At 55.4% G+C, this 12,847-nt stretch overlaps 1 protein-coding gene across 3 annotated transcripts; it reads left to right on the top strand.

The window, feature by feature from the left end:
- Positions 1–660: 660 nt before the first annotated feature.
- On the top strand, positions 661–11,521 carry LOC111162275 (protease, serine 36). Of its 3 annotated transcripts, none has more exons than XM_022526570.1 (15): positions 661–697; positions 994–1,029; positions 1,235–1,270; positions 1,498–1,660; positions 2,086–2,366; positions 5,009–5,175; positions 7,792–8,041; positions 8,150–8,279; positions 8,627–8,883; positions 8,966–9,114; positions 9,491–9,728; positions 9,854–9,995; positions 10,239–10,504; positions 10,580–10,701; positions 11,164–11,521. In XM_022526570.1, the coding sequence occupies exons 1-15, from the start codon at positions 661–663 to the stop codon at positions 11,440–11,442; spliced, it is 2,553 nt and encodes an 850-aa protein (XP_022382278.1). In that variant the 3' UTR covers positions 11,443–11,521. The 3 variants fall into 3 exon arrangements, with proteins under 3 accessions (XP_022382278.1, XP_022382276.1, XP_022382279.1); XM_022526568.1 differs by having other exon boundaries at positions 8,966–9,129; XM_022526571.1 differs by lacking the exon at positions 10,580–10,701 and having other exon boundaries at positions 8,966–9,129; positions 10,239–10,317.
- Positions 11,522–12,847: the final 1,326 nt, after the last annotated feature.

Here is a 12,847-nt window from a genome sequence, read left to right as displayed (position 1 = left end):
TGGTGTCCTTCTTGGTTTTGCCAGGCTGCTCAGCCCCCATCCCCACCCCAGAATCCTCGGCCCTACCCAACCAGACGGAATCTGTGATCCCTTTGTTGGGATGGGATTGAATTCCCTAGAGCTCCCTTCCCAGACCTGGCCAGCAACTCCAGTAACCAGAGCTGTGTGAGAAGAAAAGGCCAGGCCACTGGGGTAAGCCACACCCTGAACAGAGGTGAGGTCTCAGGTGAGTCACGCCACTGAGGGGCCACCTCCTCTGTCCCAAGGGCCTGGGCTCACCTACAGCCATGCCTCACCAAGGACCCAGTACATCAGCCTCCCAGCACCTGGCTGTCCTCTCCTTCCACCTTTGCCCACAGGGTTCTCCATTCCTCCATCCCCCACCCAACAGTGTCCTGGAGCTAGGACATCTGCCTCCCACCCCCACCTTGGGCCTCCAGAGATGTGAGATGCTCACAGCGCTCTGGGTGGGGCCTTAGGCTCCCTACTTCCCCCTTCCAGCCCCAGATCCTCTCAGATTGCCAGAGATGGGCTCCAGCCAGGGAGGGTGGGGCTGGTCCTGGGACCATTGGGTGTCACAGGCTGCCTAGGCAGTTACAGAGCTGTGGCTGGGAGCAGACCTTCACCCATCTCCGTGCCTCCAGCTGACTCAAATGTGCCATGTCCCAGCACCTGCTCCTTCCACTTGTGATCCTTGGTAACTTCAGGGGACAGGAGATGGCTTTAATGGGCCTGGGTCCTAGTATCTGGGGAGTCAGAAAGCAGGACTTCTGGGTTCTGTGTGGGTAGTGGGGGTGTCAGAGTAAGGGAAGGAGGACGTCAGAAAAAGGAGGGAGTAAGGCGTCAGAAGGGAGAGGAATAGTGTATGAGAGGGGAATAGGGGCCCGAGTGTCCTGGGGAGATGGAGTAGCTGTAAAGCTTGTGGGGGAGGGGAGTCACGGAGGGCATCTCAAAGTGTAGGTCTCCAGCCTCTTCCTGCTTCCCTCTTTCCAGCCTTCAGCCGCATCCCAGGAGCTTTCCAGGACTCAGGTAAGGCAGTCAGACTGGGGGAAATCACGTGGGAGGAATTAAAGATAGGAGGAGGAGTAGCATGGTGTTGACAGGGAGGACGCTGAAAAAGGGAACTGGGGAAGGGACAGGTAGGGGTAAGGGATGGAGAACAGGAAGATGGAGGCTGGCAGTGTCAGGGGCTGGAAGTCACAGTACCTTCCCCTCTTTACCCTCCAACCCCCAGCTCTCAGTCCCACCCAGGAAGAACCCGATGATCTAGGTAAGGAAGAATGGGGGTTCCTCAGATCTTAAAAAAAAAAAGATAAGTCTGGTTAGGTGAGGAGGGAGGTGGAAGTGTCCGGAAAATTAGCAGTGCCTACATTCTCTTGATTCTTTGTTCCAAGGGGCAAATTAAAGTCGGGTGGGAGACAGGCTTTGTCTTGAGTTGCTTGGGCCTCTGGTGTCAGGGACCCGGCAGGCTATGACCTCCATGGTACTCCATCACAGACTGCGGTCGCCCTGAGCCCTCTGCCCGAATCGTGGGGGGCTCAGACGCGCAGCCAGGCAGCTGGCCGTGGCAGGTGAGCCTGCAACAGAGTGGGGGCCACATCTGTGGGGGCTCCCTCATCGCCCCCTCCTGGGTGCTCTCGGCTGCTCACTGTTTCGTGACGTGAGTACTCGCCCATGTCCGAACCCTCTCCAAAAGCCAAGCCTGCCCCGCAGCTTGACCCAGTGTATTCAACCGCTAACTTGGAACCTCCCCCCCGCCCCGCCCCTCTGCGGGGGTATCTTGGTTCTGAATGTGAGTGACACCGCCGCCGGGAGACTCGCCCCACCACTCCACCAAATATCCGAATCTGAATTCCGTCTGCCCAGTGTCCTCTATCCACCGCCTCAAAATCGGATCCACTCCTCCCCCTTCGGGGAACCTATCTCAACCTGGATCGCCCCAGCCCCAAATCTAGATCCGACTCCGCCCCTCCTGGGTTCCCACTAATCCCACCTTCTCCCTGGCCTCCGAGCCCCCACCCCCCACGACAGTCGGCCCCCATCTTAGGGTCAACTTAATCCCCTCCTGCCTGGGCCTCGGCGCAGGAACGGGACCTTGGAGCCTGCGACCGAGTGGTCCGTACTGCTGGGCGTGCACTCCCAGGACGGGCCCCTGGACGGCGCGCACATCCGCGCGGTGGCCGCCATCCTCGTGCCGGACAACTACACCCGTGTGGAACTGGGCGCAGACCTGGCCCTGCTGCGCCTGGCCTCGCCCGCCCAGCTGGGCCCCGCCATACGGCCGGTCTGCCTGCCGCGCGCCTCGCACCGCTTCGCTCACAGCGCGGCCTGCTGGGCCACGGGCTGGGGGGACATTCAGGAAGAGGGTAAGTGAGGTGGGGTGGAAGGGGACCGGGGAGGTGGGTAACCGGAGAGGTGGAGCCTCCGGAGCGGTCCCCGGGGCGGGACGTCGGGGCGAGTTGGAAAAGCCGCGGCCGCGGTGAGTGGGTCCTTGGGGCTGGAGCTCAGGAGATGGAACCCACGGGGCGGGGCCCTGGGCGGGGGCCTGGAGGGCAGATTTCTGCCTAGCGGCTGCCAAGTCCCCTGCCCATCCCCATCAATCCTCCTCCCCCAAGGCTTGCAAACTAAGACTCCGGACTCATCCACCCCTATTCCCTCCTCACCTTTCCTTCCAGATTCTTCTTTCCTTGATTTAGGATCTGACTAGGGTTCCCACCCTAGCTCTGCTACTTAAGACAAAGCACTTCACCCAATCCATTCCCTCCTCTGAAAATTGAGGAAAATAGTGCCCAGTCCATGGGGTTGTTGGGTGGATTAAATGAGAAAATCCATGTCAGGTTTATAGCACGCTGCCTAACATAGCAGTAACTCATGCACGTTAGATATTTTTGCCCTAGGCAATCGTGCACTAGAGCATAGCGTCTGGAATATTGTAAGCTCATTCAGCAGACGGCAGCTTCTGCCCTCTTTTCCCCTGTTCCTCTTCCTCCCATCCTCCCCTCCCCTCACTCCTTTTCTACTTGCCCACCTCCTGTCTTCTCCCAAGTCACTCTCCTCCATTCAGTTCATCTTTCATTCATTCAACAGGTTACTTCTTGAGCGCCTTCTTGGGCCAGGCACTGACAGGCATTAGAGATATATCAGCGAACATAAGCAAAACTCCCTGCCTTCTCAGAGCTTAAGTTCTAGTAGGCAGACAAGCTAGAAACTCAGTAGATAAACACTATGTTGGAAGGTGTGGGGGGAAATAAACCACTTTCCCATTCCTCATCATCCCTATAATCCAGTGCTACCTTTCCATGTTAGCAGGGCCCCCACAATTATTCTGCATGTGCCGTGATCAGACCTGTGTAGTGCCCAGGGCTTTGGCAAGGAAGAGGAAGATGCCACAGCTTGTACTTGGAGGGGCCCCCATCAAGGGGAGAGATGACAAGAAAGAGTCATTCTCAGCACCTGGGAAGTCTGGTGATGACCCCAGACCATCCTGACAAAGGGCACCCAGAACAGGAGATTTTTCTTTTTTCTTTCTTTCTTTCTTTTTTTTTTTTTTTTTTTTTTAGATTTTATTAATTTGACAGAGAAAGAGAGTACAAGCAGGGGGAGCAGCAGGCAGAGAAGGAGAGGGAGAAGCAGACTCCCTGCTCAGCAGGGAGCCTGATGTGGGGCTCAATCCCAGGACCCTGGGATCACAATCTGAGCCAAAGGCAGATGCTTAACCATCTGAGCCACCCAGGCGTCCCCAGAACAGGGGATTTCTGGGGAGGCTTTGTAAAGAGGACATAAGTTAGCATTACAGGAAAGTAGGGGGAGATGGAGGCCACTCTGGGAACCCACATGAGACATATTAATTGGAGAAGGGCCAGGTTGTGAGGCTGGAGTGGAAGGAGAAGAGGCAACAGAGGCCACAAAAGCTGCTAGGGCTGGACCATGAAAGCCTTAAGGTCAAACCGAGGGCCAGAGTACCCCCACCAGCTCCAGGATCCCTAGGACAATCCCCAAACCTCCCTGGTTGACCCTCAGGTACAGCTTCACCATCACGTGACCTCGCAGGATGCCGGGTGGGGAGGGAAGGAGCCCTGTCCACAACTCTCCCCCCACCCATTCCTGGAATCTGAGACTTTGTTTCCATCAAAGGTAGGTTCACCTCGGGAAAGGGCCGAGGCCTCAGATATAAACAGTGGGGTCCATTGATTGTTTTTGGTAAGATCAGAGCTGAGTTTTAAAAACATTCCTCTGTCAGGGGGTGCCTGGCTGGCTCAGTCAATTAAGCATCCAACTCTTGATCTCCGCTCAGGTCCTGATCTCAGGGTCATGGGTTTAAGCTCCAAGTTGGGCTCCACGTTGGGCGTGGAACTTATTTAAATTTTTTAAAAATTTAAAAATTAAAAAAAAAAGAACATTTCTCTGTCAGCAAAAAGTGAAGGGTGGGTTGGGGAATGGACCAGTAGAAGCCTAGGCCAATCATCCAGGCCCAAAGTTGTGCCTCCTGAACTAGGGCAGTTGTAGTGAAAATTCCAAGAAGTCATAAATGAGAGGTTTTCAGGACTTGGGAACTGATTGGGGAAGGGAAGCTGAGACGGGGTCAAGGATGATGCACAGACTCCATGCTTGCCAACTTGTCAACTTAGTGTGGGACCACGCTAGGCTAAATGGCGTCTTTGTTGAAAAGGTTACCCTCTCAAGACTATACAACCTACACTGGGGCTCAGAGCTTAGTGATTTTAGCCCCCACATGCATCTTGTGTCGTCTAGATAACTTTCTCCACTGCACAACCATCCGTGGAAGCTCTCACTGGGTTCTGGGTGAGGCAATTCCCAAGATGAGGATGTGGAAAGAACAGAGAGGAGCGGGAGGTGACAATGACTGGTTTTGAACATAGCTGGCTCGGGTGCCACGGGGCATCTAGACAGAGATGTCCAGGAGGCGCCTCAAGGGCACAACGCTGAGCTGGGGATCAGGGGACTTCATATCTGCCTCACAGCATTTGCTCTCTGGTTCTGCCTGCAGACCGCCTGCCTCTCCCATGGGTGCTACAGGAAGTGGAGCTGAGGCTGCTGGGAGAGGCCGCCTGTCAGTGTCTCTACAGCCGGCCCGGCCCCTTCAACCTCACTTTCCAGCTCTTGCCAGGGATGCTGTGTGCTGGCTACCCAGAGGGCCGCAGGGACACCTGCCAGGTGAGGGGAGGCCGCCGCATCTGCCCCGCAGGGCCAGGCAGAGCCCTGACCATTAGGAAACAAGAGAATAGAGCAATCTCATCTCTCTCATATCTACAAAAAGAGGGCAAGATTGCCAGTGGATGGGATGGATGAGATTAAAAGAACTCGGAGCTCAACAAGAGGCCGTTGTTCCTTACGGTGGTGCAGAGGTTACATGCGCGACTGCAGAGGGAGTCAGCCTGCTGACAAGTCCAGCGCCACCGTTTATTAGCTGTGTGACCGTGGCCAAATTATTTAACCTCCATATGTCCAGACTTTCTCATCTGGAAGACGTAGGAGATAGCACTACTTACCTCATAGGGTGGTTACGACGATAGCAGGAATATGTAATACTTACGACAGTGCCTTGGTCTTTAATAAGAGCTACAATAAGTATTAGCTATTGTTATTATCATCCCACATTCCAGGCCACAGCACAGCACCTGTTACTTAGTAGATATTCAGCAAATAGTTATTTTTTTCAAAAATGAATTAATCTGGAGTCCCTGGCTGGCTCAGTCCATAGAGCGGGGGACTCTTGATCTCAGGGTTGTGAATTCAAGCCCCATGTAAGGTGTATAGATTACTTAAAAATAAAATTGTAAAAAGTAGAAGAAGGATTAATCCTTTATAGAAGTTCCCAGTTATCTTGCTGAAAGCCAGCACACAGTATATTTTAACCATCTTGCATCTTTAACCAGAAACTTTCCTCCAATGGCACATATTTCTTTTTAAGATTTATCTATTTATTTGAGAGAGTACGAGCAGGGGGAGGGAGAGGGAGAAGCAGACTCCATACTCGATCCCACCATCTTGAGATCGTGACCTGAGCCAAAATCAAGAGTCAGATGCTTTGGAGTGTCTGGACAGCTCAGTAAGTTGAGCGTCCTACTCTTGGTTTGGGCTCAGTTCATGATCTCCTGCTTGGGAGATCACCCCGAATCTGGGCTCCCTACTCAGCCGGGAGTCTGCTTCCTCTTTCCCTCTCCCTGCTCCCCCCTGAGAGTGTTTCTCTCTCTCAAATAAGTAAATAGGGGCACCTGCGTGGCTTAGTTAGATAAACATCTGCCTTGGGCTCAGGTCATGATATCCAGGTCCTGGGATGGAGTCCTGCATTGGGCTCCCTGCTCAGTGGGGGGTCTGCTTCTCCCTCTCCCTCTGCTCCTCCCCCCACCCCACTCATGCTCTCTCTCTCTTTCTCTCTCTCAAATAAACAAATAGAATCTTTAAATAAATAAGTTTTTTTTTTATTCTCTAAAATAAGAAAGAGTCAGATGTTTAACTGACTGAGCCACCCAGGCGCCCCCAATGGCACACATTTTTTTTTAATTTTATTTATTTATTTGACAGAGAGAGAGATCACAAGTAGGCAGAGAGGCAGGCAGAAGGGAGGGGGGAAGGAGACTCCCCGCTGAGCAGAGAGCCCGAAGTGGGGCTTGATCCCAGGACCCTGAGATAATGACCTGGGCCGAAGGCAGAGGCTTAACCCACTGAGCCACCCAGGCGCCCCAATGGCACACATTTTTGAGGATGCTCAAGCATGCATGGTGGTGATGGGAATTTGAGCTACATAGTCTTCAGGATCCCTCCCAATTATGAGGTTCCAGAACCTATGGACGTAATCCCCTGCCTTCTTGAACAGGATTGCAAACAATTCAGATTGCTCTAAACCATGCACTATCCAGTATGCCAATCACCAGCCACAGTAGCTAGTGAATCTTTGAAACATTTTCGGTGTGACTGAAAAATTGAATTTTAAATTTTTAGCTTAAATTTAAATTCAGATAGCCACATGTGGGTGGCATCTACCACACTGCACAGCACAGTTCTCAATGATTCCAAGCCTTCTCTGGGACCTCCTCAGGTCACAGAGATGCCTGACCCAGACTACAGAAGATGCCTTAGGAACAATGCTGCTTTAGTGTTTGTTCATTGTAGTTATCCCTGCTTACTTGCTTTCAAACTATCCCTTCTTGCTGCTTTTTTAAAAATTTTTATTTATTTATTTTTGAGATGGATAGTGACAAAGAGAGAGTGAGTGTGCAAGCAGAGTGAGGAGAAGAGGGAGAGGGACAAGCAGACTCCCCACTGAGCACGAGCCAGATCTCATGACACCAAGATCATGACCTGAGCCAAAAACAAGAGTTGGGCGCTCAACCAACTGAGCCACCCAGGCGCCCCCTTGCTGTTTTTCAAATGGCTTATTTCTAGAAGCCTCTTCTTCCTGAAGTTGGCATCTCTGATTTACTTTAACAATTGGGTGCACTTAGAAACCCAAAACATTGTTTATTTGAGCCATTTATTGAACAAGAATCATTTGGCTCTGAACAAGACCTGCAGATCTCTGTAGAGTGGCCTTTGGTGCATTAGCTTTGTGCCCGTGGCTTTGGCTGCTCATCAGCCTTTCTGCCTTACAAGGCTTTCTTCTGTTTAAAGTTGTAGGGAATGCAGAGGACAAGGCTCAGAGAGGACAGATTTCTAGAATGTGGCTCTGTATTGGGCAAGAAGAAGAGGTGCAGAACCTTCGTGAGGTGACCCAGTATAAACTGGTGGGTCCTTGCGTTGATCCTGTAACACTGGATTATCTATCACCAGGGAGACTCTGGGGGTCCCCTGGTCTGTGAGGAAGGTGGCCGATGGTTCCAGGCGGGAATCACCAGCTTTGGCTTTGGCTGTGGACGAAGGAACCGTCCTGGAGTCTTCACGGCTGTGGCTCCCTACGAGGCATGGATACGGGAACGGGTGATGGGCTCAGAGCCTGGGCCTGCCTTTCCCACCCATTCCTGGGAGCCCCAGTCAGGTCCACCCGAGCCCAGGGAAGAGAACTGCACCATTGCCCTGCCAGGTGAGGGAGCAGGACCACTAGATGGTGGCTGGACATGAGAGATTTGAGTTGGGGTGGAAACTGCTGGGGGTCTGGGAGGCCCCCTGACTCAGGCCTCTCACCCCTCAGAGTGTGGGAAGGCCCCAAGGCCAGGGGCCTGGCCCTGGGAGGCCCAGGTGATGGTGCCAGGATCCAGACCCTGCCGTGGGGCGCTGGTGTCTGAAAGCTGGGTCTTGGCACCTGCCAGCTGCTTTCTGGAGTGAGTGAAAACCCAGTCCCAGACATACTCTTGCCCGACGCCCCCCCCCCCCCCCGGCCTGAGACATTATCTCCCTGACCCTGGCCCTTCCCTTGTGTGGGGTGGGAGTAGAGGTGGAGGGGCGCAATGGTCTGGAGCGAGGGGTCTCACTGGCAGGTGTAGGACCAGCTTGCAAAGCAGGGTCCAGGTCTACTGGGGACAAGTAGGAGGTAGTATAGGTTCGATCCAGGACGCTGGGTTCTCAGTACACAGTTCTCTGGAAGTCCAAAGTCCAAGCCAGACGTGCGTGGCTTTTGAGCTGAGTGTGCAGGATCCAGCCCACGTCCCCAGTTTCCCCCATCCCGCAGCCCCATCAACCCAGACAGCTCGCCCGGCGACCTGGACAGCTGGCGCGTGCTGCTGCCCTCGCGTCCGCGCGCAGAGCTGGTGGCGCGCCTCGTGCCGCACGAGAATGCCTCGTGGGACAACGCCTCGGACCTGGCGCTGCTGCAGCTGCGAGCGCCCGTGAACCTCAGCACCGCCCCGCGGCCAGTGTGCCTACCTCAACCAGAACACTATTTCCTGCCCAGGAGCCGCTGCCGCCTGGCTCTCTGGGGTCGCGGGGGTGAGCAGGGGGCCCGCGCGCGGCGGGACGGAGTCGGGTGGGACTCCTCCGCACCGCGGGCTCCCTTTCTCCGCCCTTCCAGAACTCCCGGCCGGCCCCAACGCACAGCTTGAGGCGGAGCTGTTGAGCGGCTGGTGGTGTCACTGCCTGTACGGCCGCCAGGGGGCGTCAGTGCCGCCGCCGGGAGACCCGCCGCACGCGCTGTGCCCCGCCTACCAGGAGGAGGAGGAGGCGGGCCGCTGCTGGGTGAGTGACGGGGGCGGGGCTGGCGGGGCAGGGGCTGAGGGGCCTGGGAAGGAGGCCGAGAGCTCCGGGGCCGGGGCGGAGATTAAGCCGGGTCCTGAAGGTTCTGGAGGTGGAGTCTGGCCCTTGAGGACTCTTGGAAGGGCCCTGGGATGGGCCCTGGGGGATGTCTGGCCTTCTTGCTACCCCTAGTTTAAAGAGGATCCTAAAGTGAAGGCTGACTTAGACAGATTAGTACTGGAGCCTGGCTGGGAGGAAGGGGGACTTGTTATGCCTGAGTACGGGGAGAGATAGTGGAGTACAGAAAAGCCCCAGGACCTTTGAGAACCGCTTGCTTACCACCGCTCACACACTGTTGCTGCAGAACTACTCTCACTGGAGCCTTCTGTGTCAGGAGGAGGGGACCTGGTTCCTGGCCGGAATCAGCGATCTCTCCAGTGGCTGCCTACGTCCCAGAGTCTTCTACCCGCTGCAGACCCATGGCCCATGGATCAGCCATGTGACTCGGGGAGCCTACCTCGAAGACCAGCTGACCTGGGACTGGGGTCCTGAGGGGGAGGAGACTGAGACACAGACTTGTCCCCCCACCACAGAACATGGTGGTGAGGGCTCAAAGTCTCCTTAGGGCTTTGGGACTTAGAGGCTCCTACATGGGCTGAGATCCATGAGAGTGTCTTCAGGGTTCAGCTGTGGAGCCCCCACTTAAGTGGACATCTCCTTTCCCTAGCCTGTGGCCTGAGACCAGAGCCCGCTGTGATGGGGGTCCTGTGGCCCTGGCTGGCAGAGGTGCACGTAGCTGGAGATCGAGTCTGCACTGGGATCCTCGTGGCCCCAGGCTGGGTCCTGGCAGCCACTCACTGTGTCCTCAGGTGGGTCTCACCCATCTCTTGGACAAGAGGGGAAAATTGAGATGGGCAAAAGGAATCTTAAAATAGTGGGATATTTTCTTTTTAAGGTTCTGACAGTACAGGGAATTGCAACAAGTGTTTTGAGATTGAAGAGAGATTTGGAAGGAGGAATCATGAATGGAGTGACCTTGGAGTTCATTCTGCCCTGTCCCCTACACTATAGGACTGGGGGAGGAGGTGACGTTGGGCTTTTTTTTCCAACAGGCCAGGCTCTACAACCGTCCCTTATATTGAAGTATACCTGGGCCGGGCAGGGGCCATCCCCCTCCCACAGGGCCACCAGGTATCCCGGTTGGTCATCAGCATCCGCCTGCCCCGGCACCTGGGACTTCGGCCCCCCTTTGCCCTCCTGGAGCTGAGCTCCCAGGTGGAGCCCTCCCCATCAGCCTTGCCCATCTGCCTTCACCCAGGGGGTGTCCCCCTGGGGGCCAGCTGTTGGGTCCTGGGCTGGAAGAACTCCCGGGACCGAGGTGAGAGCCCAGGGTCCTGGGGGTGAGAAGTGACTGAAGGCCAGAAATCCTGTGACAACTCTCTCTCCTCTCTAGTCCCTGTGGCTGCAGCTGTCTCCATCTTGATGCCTCGACTCTGTCACTGTCTCTATCAGGGCGTTCTGCCCTCTGGGACTCTCTGTGTTCTGTATTCAGAAGGTCAGGAGGACAGATGTGAGGTAAAGGGAGGGGAGAGGTGGTGCTGGGCAACCAGGTCCTAGAGAGAGAACGGGGCTGGAATTCTTTTTTTTTTTTTTTTTTAAAGATTTTATTTATTTATTTGAGAGAGAGACAGTGAGAGAGAGCATGAGCAAGGAGAAGGTCAGAGGGAGAAGCAGACTCCCCATGGAGCTGGGAGCCCGATGCGGGACTCGATCCCGGGACTCCGGGATCATGACCTGAGCCGAAGGCAGTCGTCCAACCAACTGAGCCACCCAGGCGTCCCGGGGTTGGAATTCTTGAGTGCTGGGCCCCAAGTGGGAAGAAGCAGTGCTTCCTTGCCGGACTTCAGAGAGAGACTGGGGCCAGGAAGCCTAAGGATGGGGACAAGCAGTGCTTTGTAGCTGGACTCTAAGAAGGGGCAGGGAATCAGGAGGAAGAAAGAGTAAGAGACCCTTTGGGATTTGACTCTGATACCGCAGGTGACCTCAGCACCTCCACTCCTGTGCCAGACCGAGGAGGGCTCCTGGGTCCTCATGGGCATGGCTGTTCGAGGGAGCTGGGAGCTGTTTGCTGCCATTGCCCCTGAAGAGGCCTGGATCTCCCAGACAGTGGAGGAGGCCCATTTTCTGCCTCCCAGTGGCTACCCCTACTGGCCCCCAGAAGGCAGCAATCTCTGTCCCCCCGACATGGCCGGGGCCTCAGGCTCCCCTCAGGCTGCTCTATTCCTGCTGCTACTAACCCCCCTGATCCACGGCTGAAGGAGCCGGGGTCTCTGGCCGCTCAACCTTCCCCTCCCCCCCACTCCCTCCTGCCTTCCACTTCCCGCCCAGTAGGGCTGGAATGTGGCCCAACCGGCTTTGTTCCCTCGCCGGAACCTCCAGAGCGCCCCACCCACCTGGGCTGCAGCGGCTTTGGATAATTGGGTCCCAGTGCCCGGCTATTTCGGGCATGGGAATCCTTGGGGGGCAGCGGGAAGCGGACAATAAAGGTGTAAACACAGACACATGGCCTTGTGGCATGGCTAGGGGCAGGCCGAGGGGCTGGGGGAAGCCCAAGAATAGGGCCCATCCCTTCTGGGCCTCTGTGAGTCAGGCCTTGGGCTCCCAGGAAATGTGTCCCTGATAACGTGGCAGCTGCCCCTCATTCCTGCCCCAGGGCGGGGGAGGTGGGGTGGCAGCTGGGTGTGTGTCACCTCCCCAGTGGAATCAGCATCCCTAGCACCTGCCAGACACCTCAGCCCTAGCTCAGACACTACTGCCCTTGCCCCGCCTCCCAGAGCAAGGATTGAGGGTGAGGGTTGAGGAAGGGTCATAGTCTGGGAGTCCAGGGTCTACCATATTCTATATCCACAGACAGCTGCCCTCTCATATACACCCCCAGAGTGTGCACCCTCCAGGGTCCCCAGTTCACACATGACATGTCCTTCAATGGTCCCCCATTTTTACATCCTGCTCAGTGTCCCCAGAGTTAGGGCACCATCATGCATCCTTGGGTGTACATCCCACTCCCTCTCCCTTCATTTTTTGAAAGATTTTATTTATTTATTTGAGATAGAGAATGAAAGAGAGAGCAAGGGAGTTGGGGGCAGAGGCAGAGAGAGAAGCAGGCTCCCCGCTGAGCAGGGAGCCAGAAGCAGATTGGGGCTCCATCCCAGGACCCTGGGATCATGACCAGAGCCAAAGCCAGACGCCTAACCGACCTAGCCTCCCAGGTGTCCCCTCTCACCCACCATTTATTAGTGCCCCTCCCTGTGTGAATTCAACCACATTCCCTGCTAATTACAAAGTCAGGGGGTCTGGGGCCTGATAGATCAGCCCCTGAAGTGCTCCCAAGGCAAAAGGGGGCACATATGGACACCCATGGCTGGGGATTTGGAAAGGGTCACAGAAGAGGTGATGTCTGAGTACAGAAAAGGGACAAATGGAGACCAGGGGAAAGAGGAGTGCTTGGCACGGAAGCCAGCTGATGAGGGTAGCAGAGGGGTCCCCTCTGGGGCTGGAGTCACCATCTCTGGGTTGAGTGGGCAGAGAATAGGGGAGGGGAAGGAGGAGGTTCTTGGGAGATTAAGGAGCTGGACAGAGGTTCTTAAAGAACCGGGCTTATCATTAGCTGCCAGATCCCAAAGAGAGTATTACCTCCCCACCCAGGTCCTGTACCCAGACA

This window comes from Enhydra lutris, unplaced genomic scaffold, assembly GCF_002288905.1.
Source record: "Enhydra lutris kenyoni isolate GAN:26980312 unplaced genomic scaffold, ASM228890v2 scaffoldscaffold90, whole genome shotgun sequence".
Classification (NCBI taxonomy): Eukaryota; Metazoa; Chordata; class Mammalia; order Carnivora; family Mustelidae; genus Enhydra; species Enhydra lutris.
Note: the sequence above shows the minus strand (reverse complement) of the source record. Positions and strands in the feature narration are given on the sequence as shown.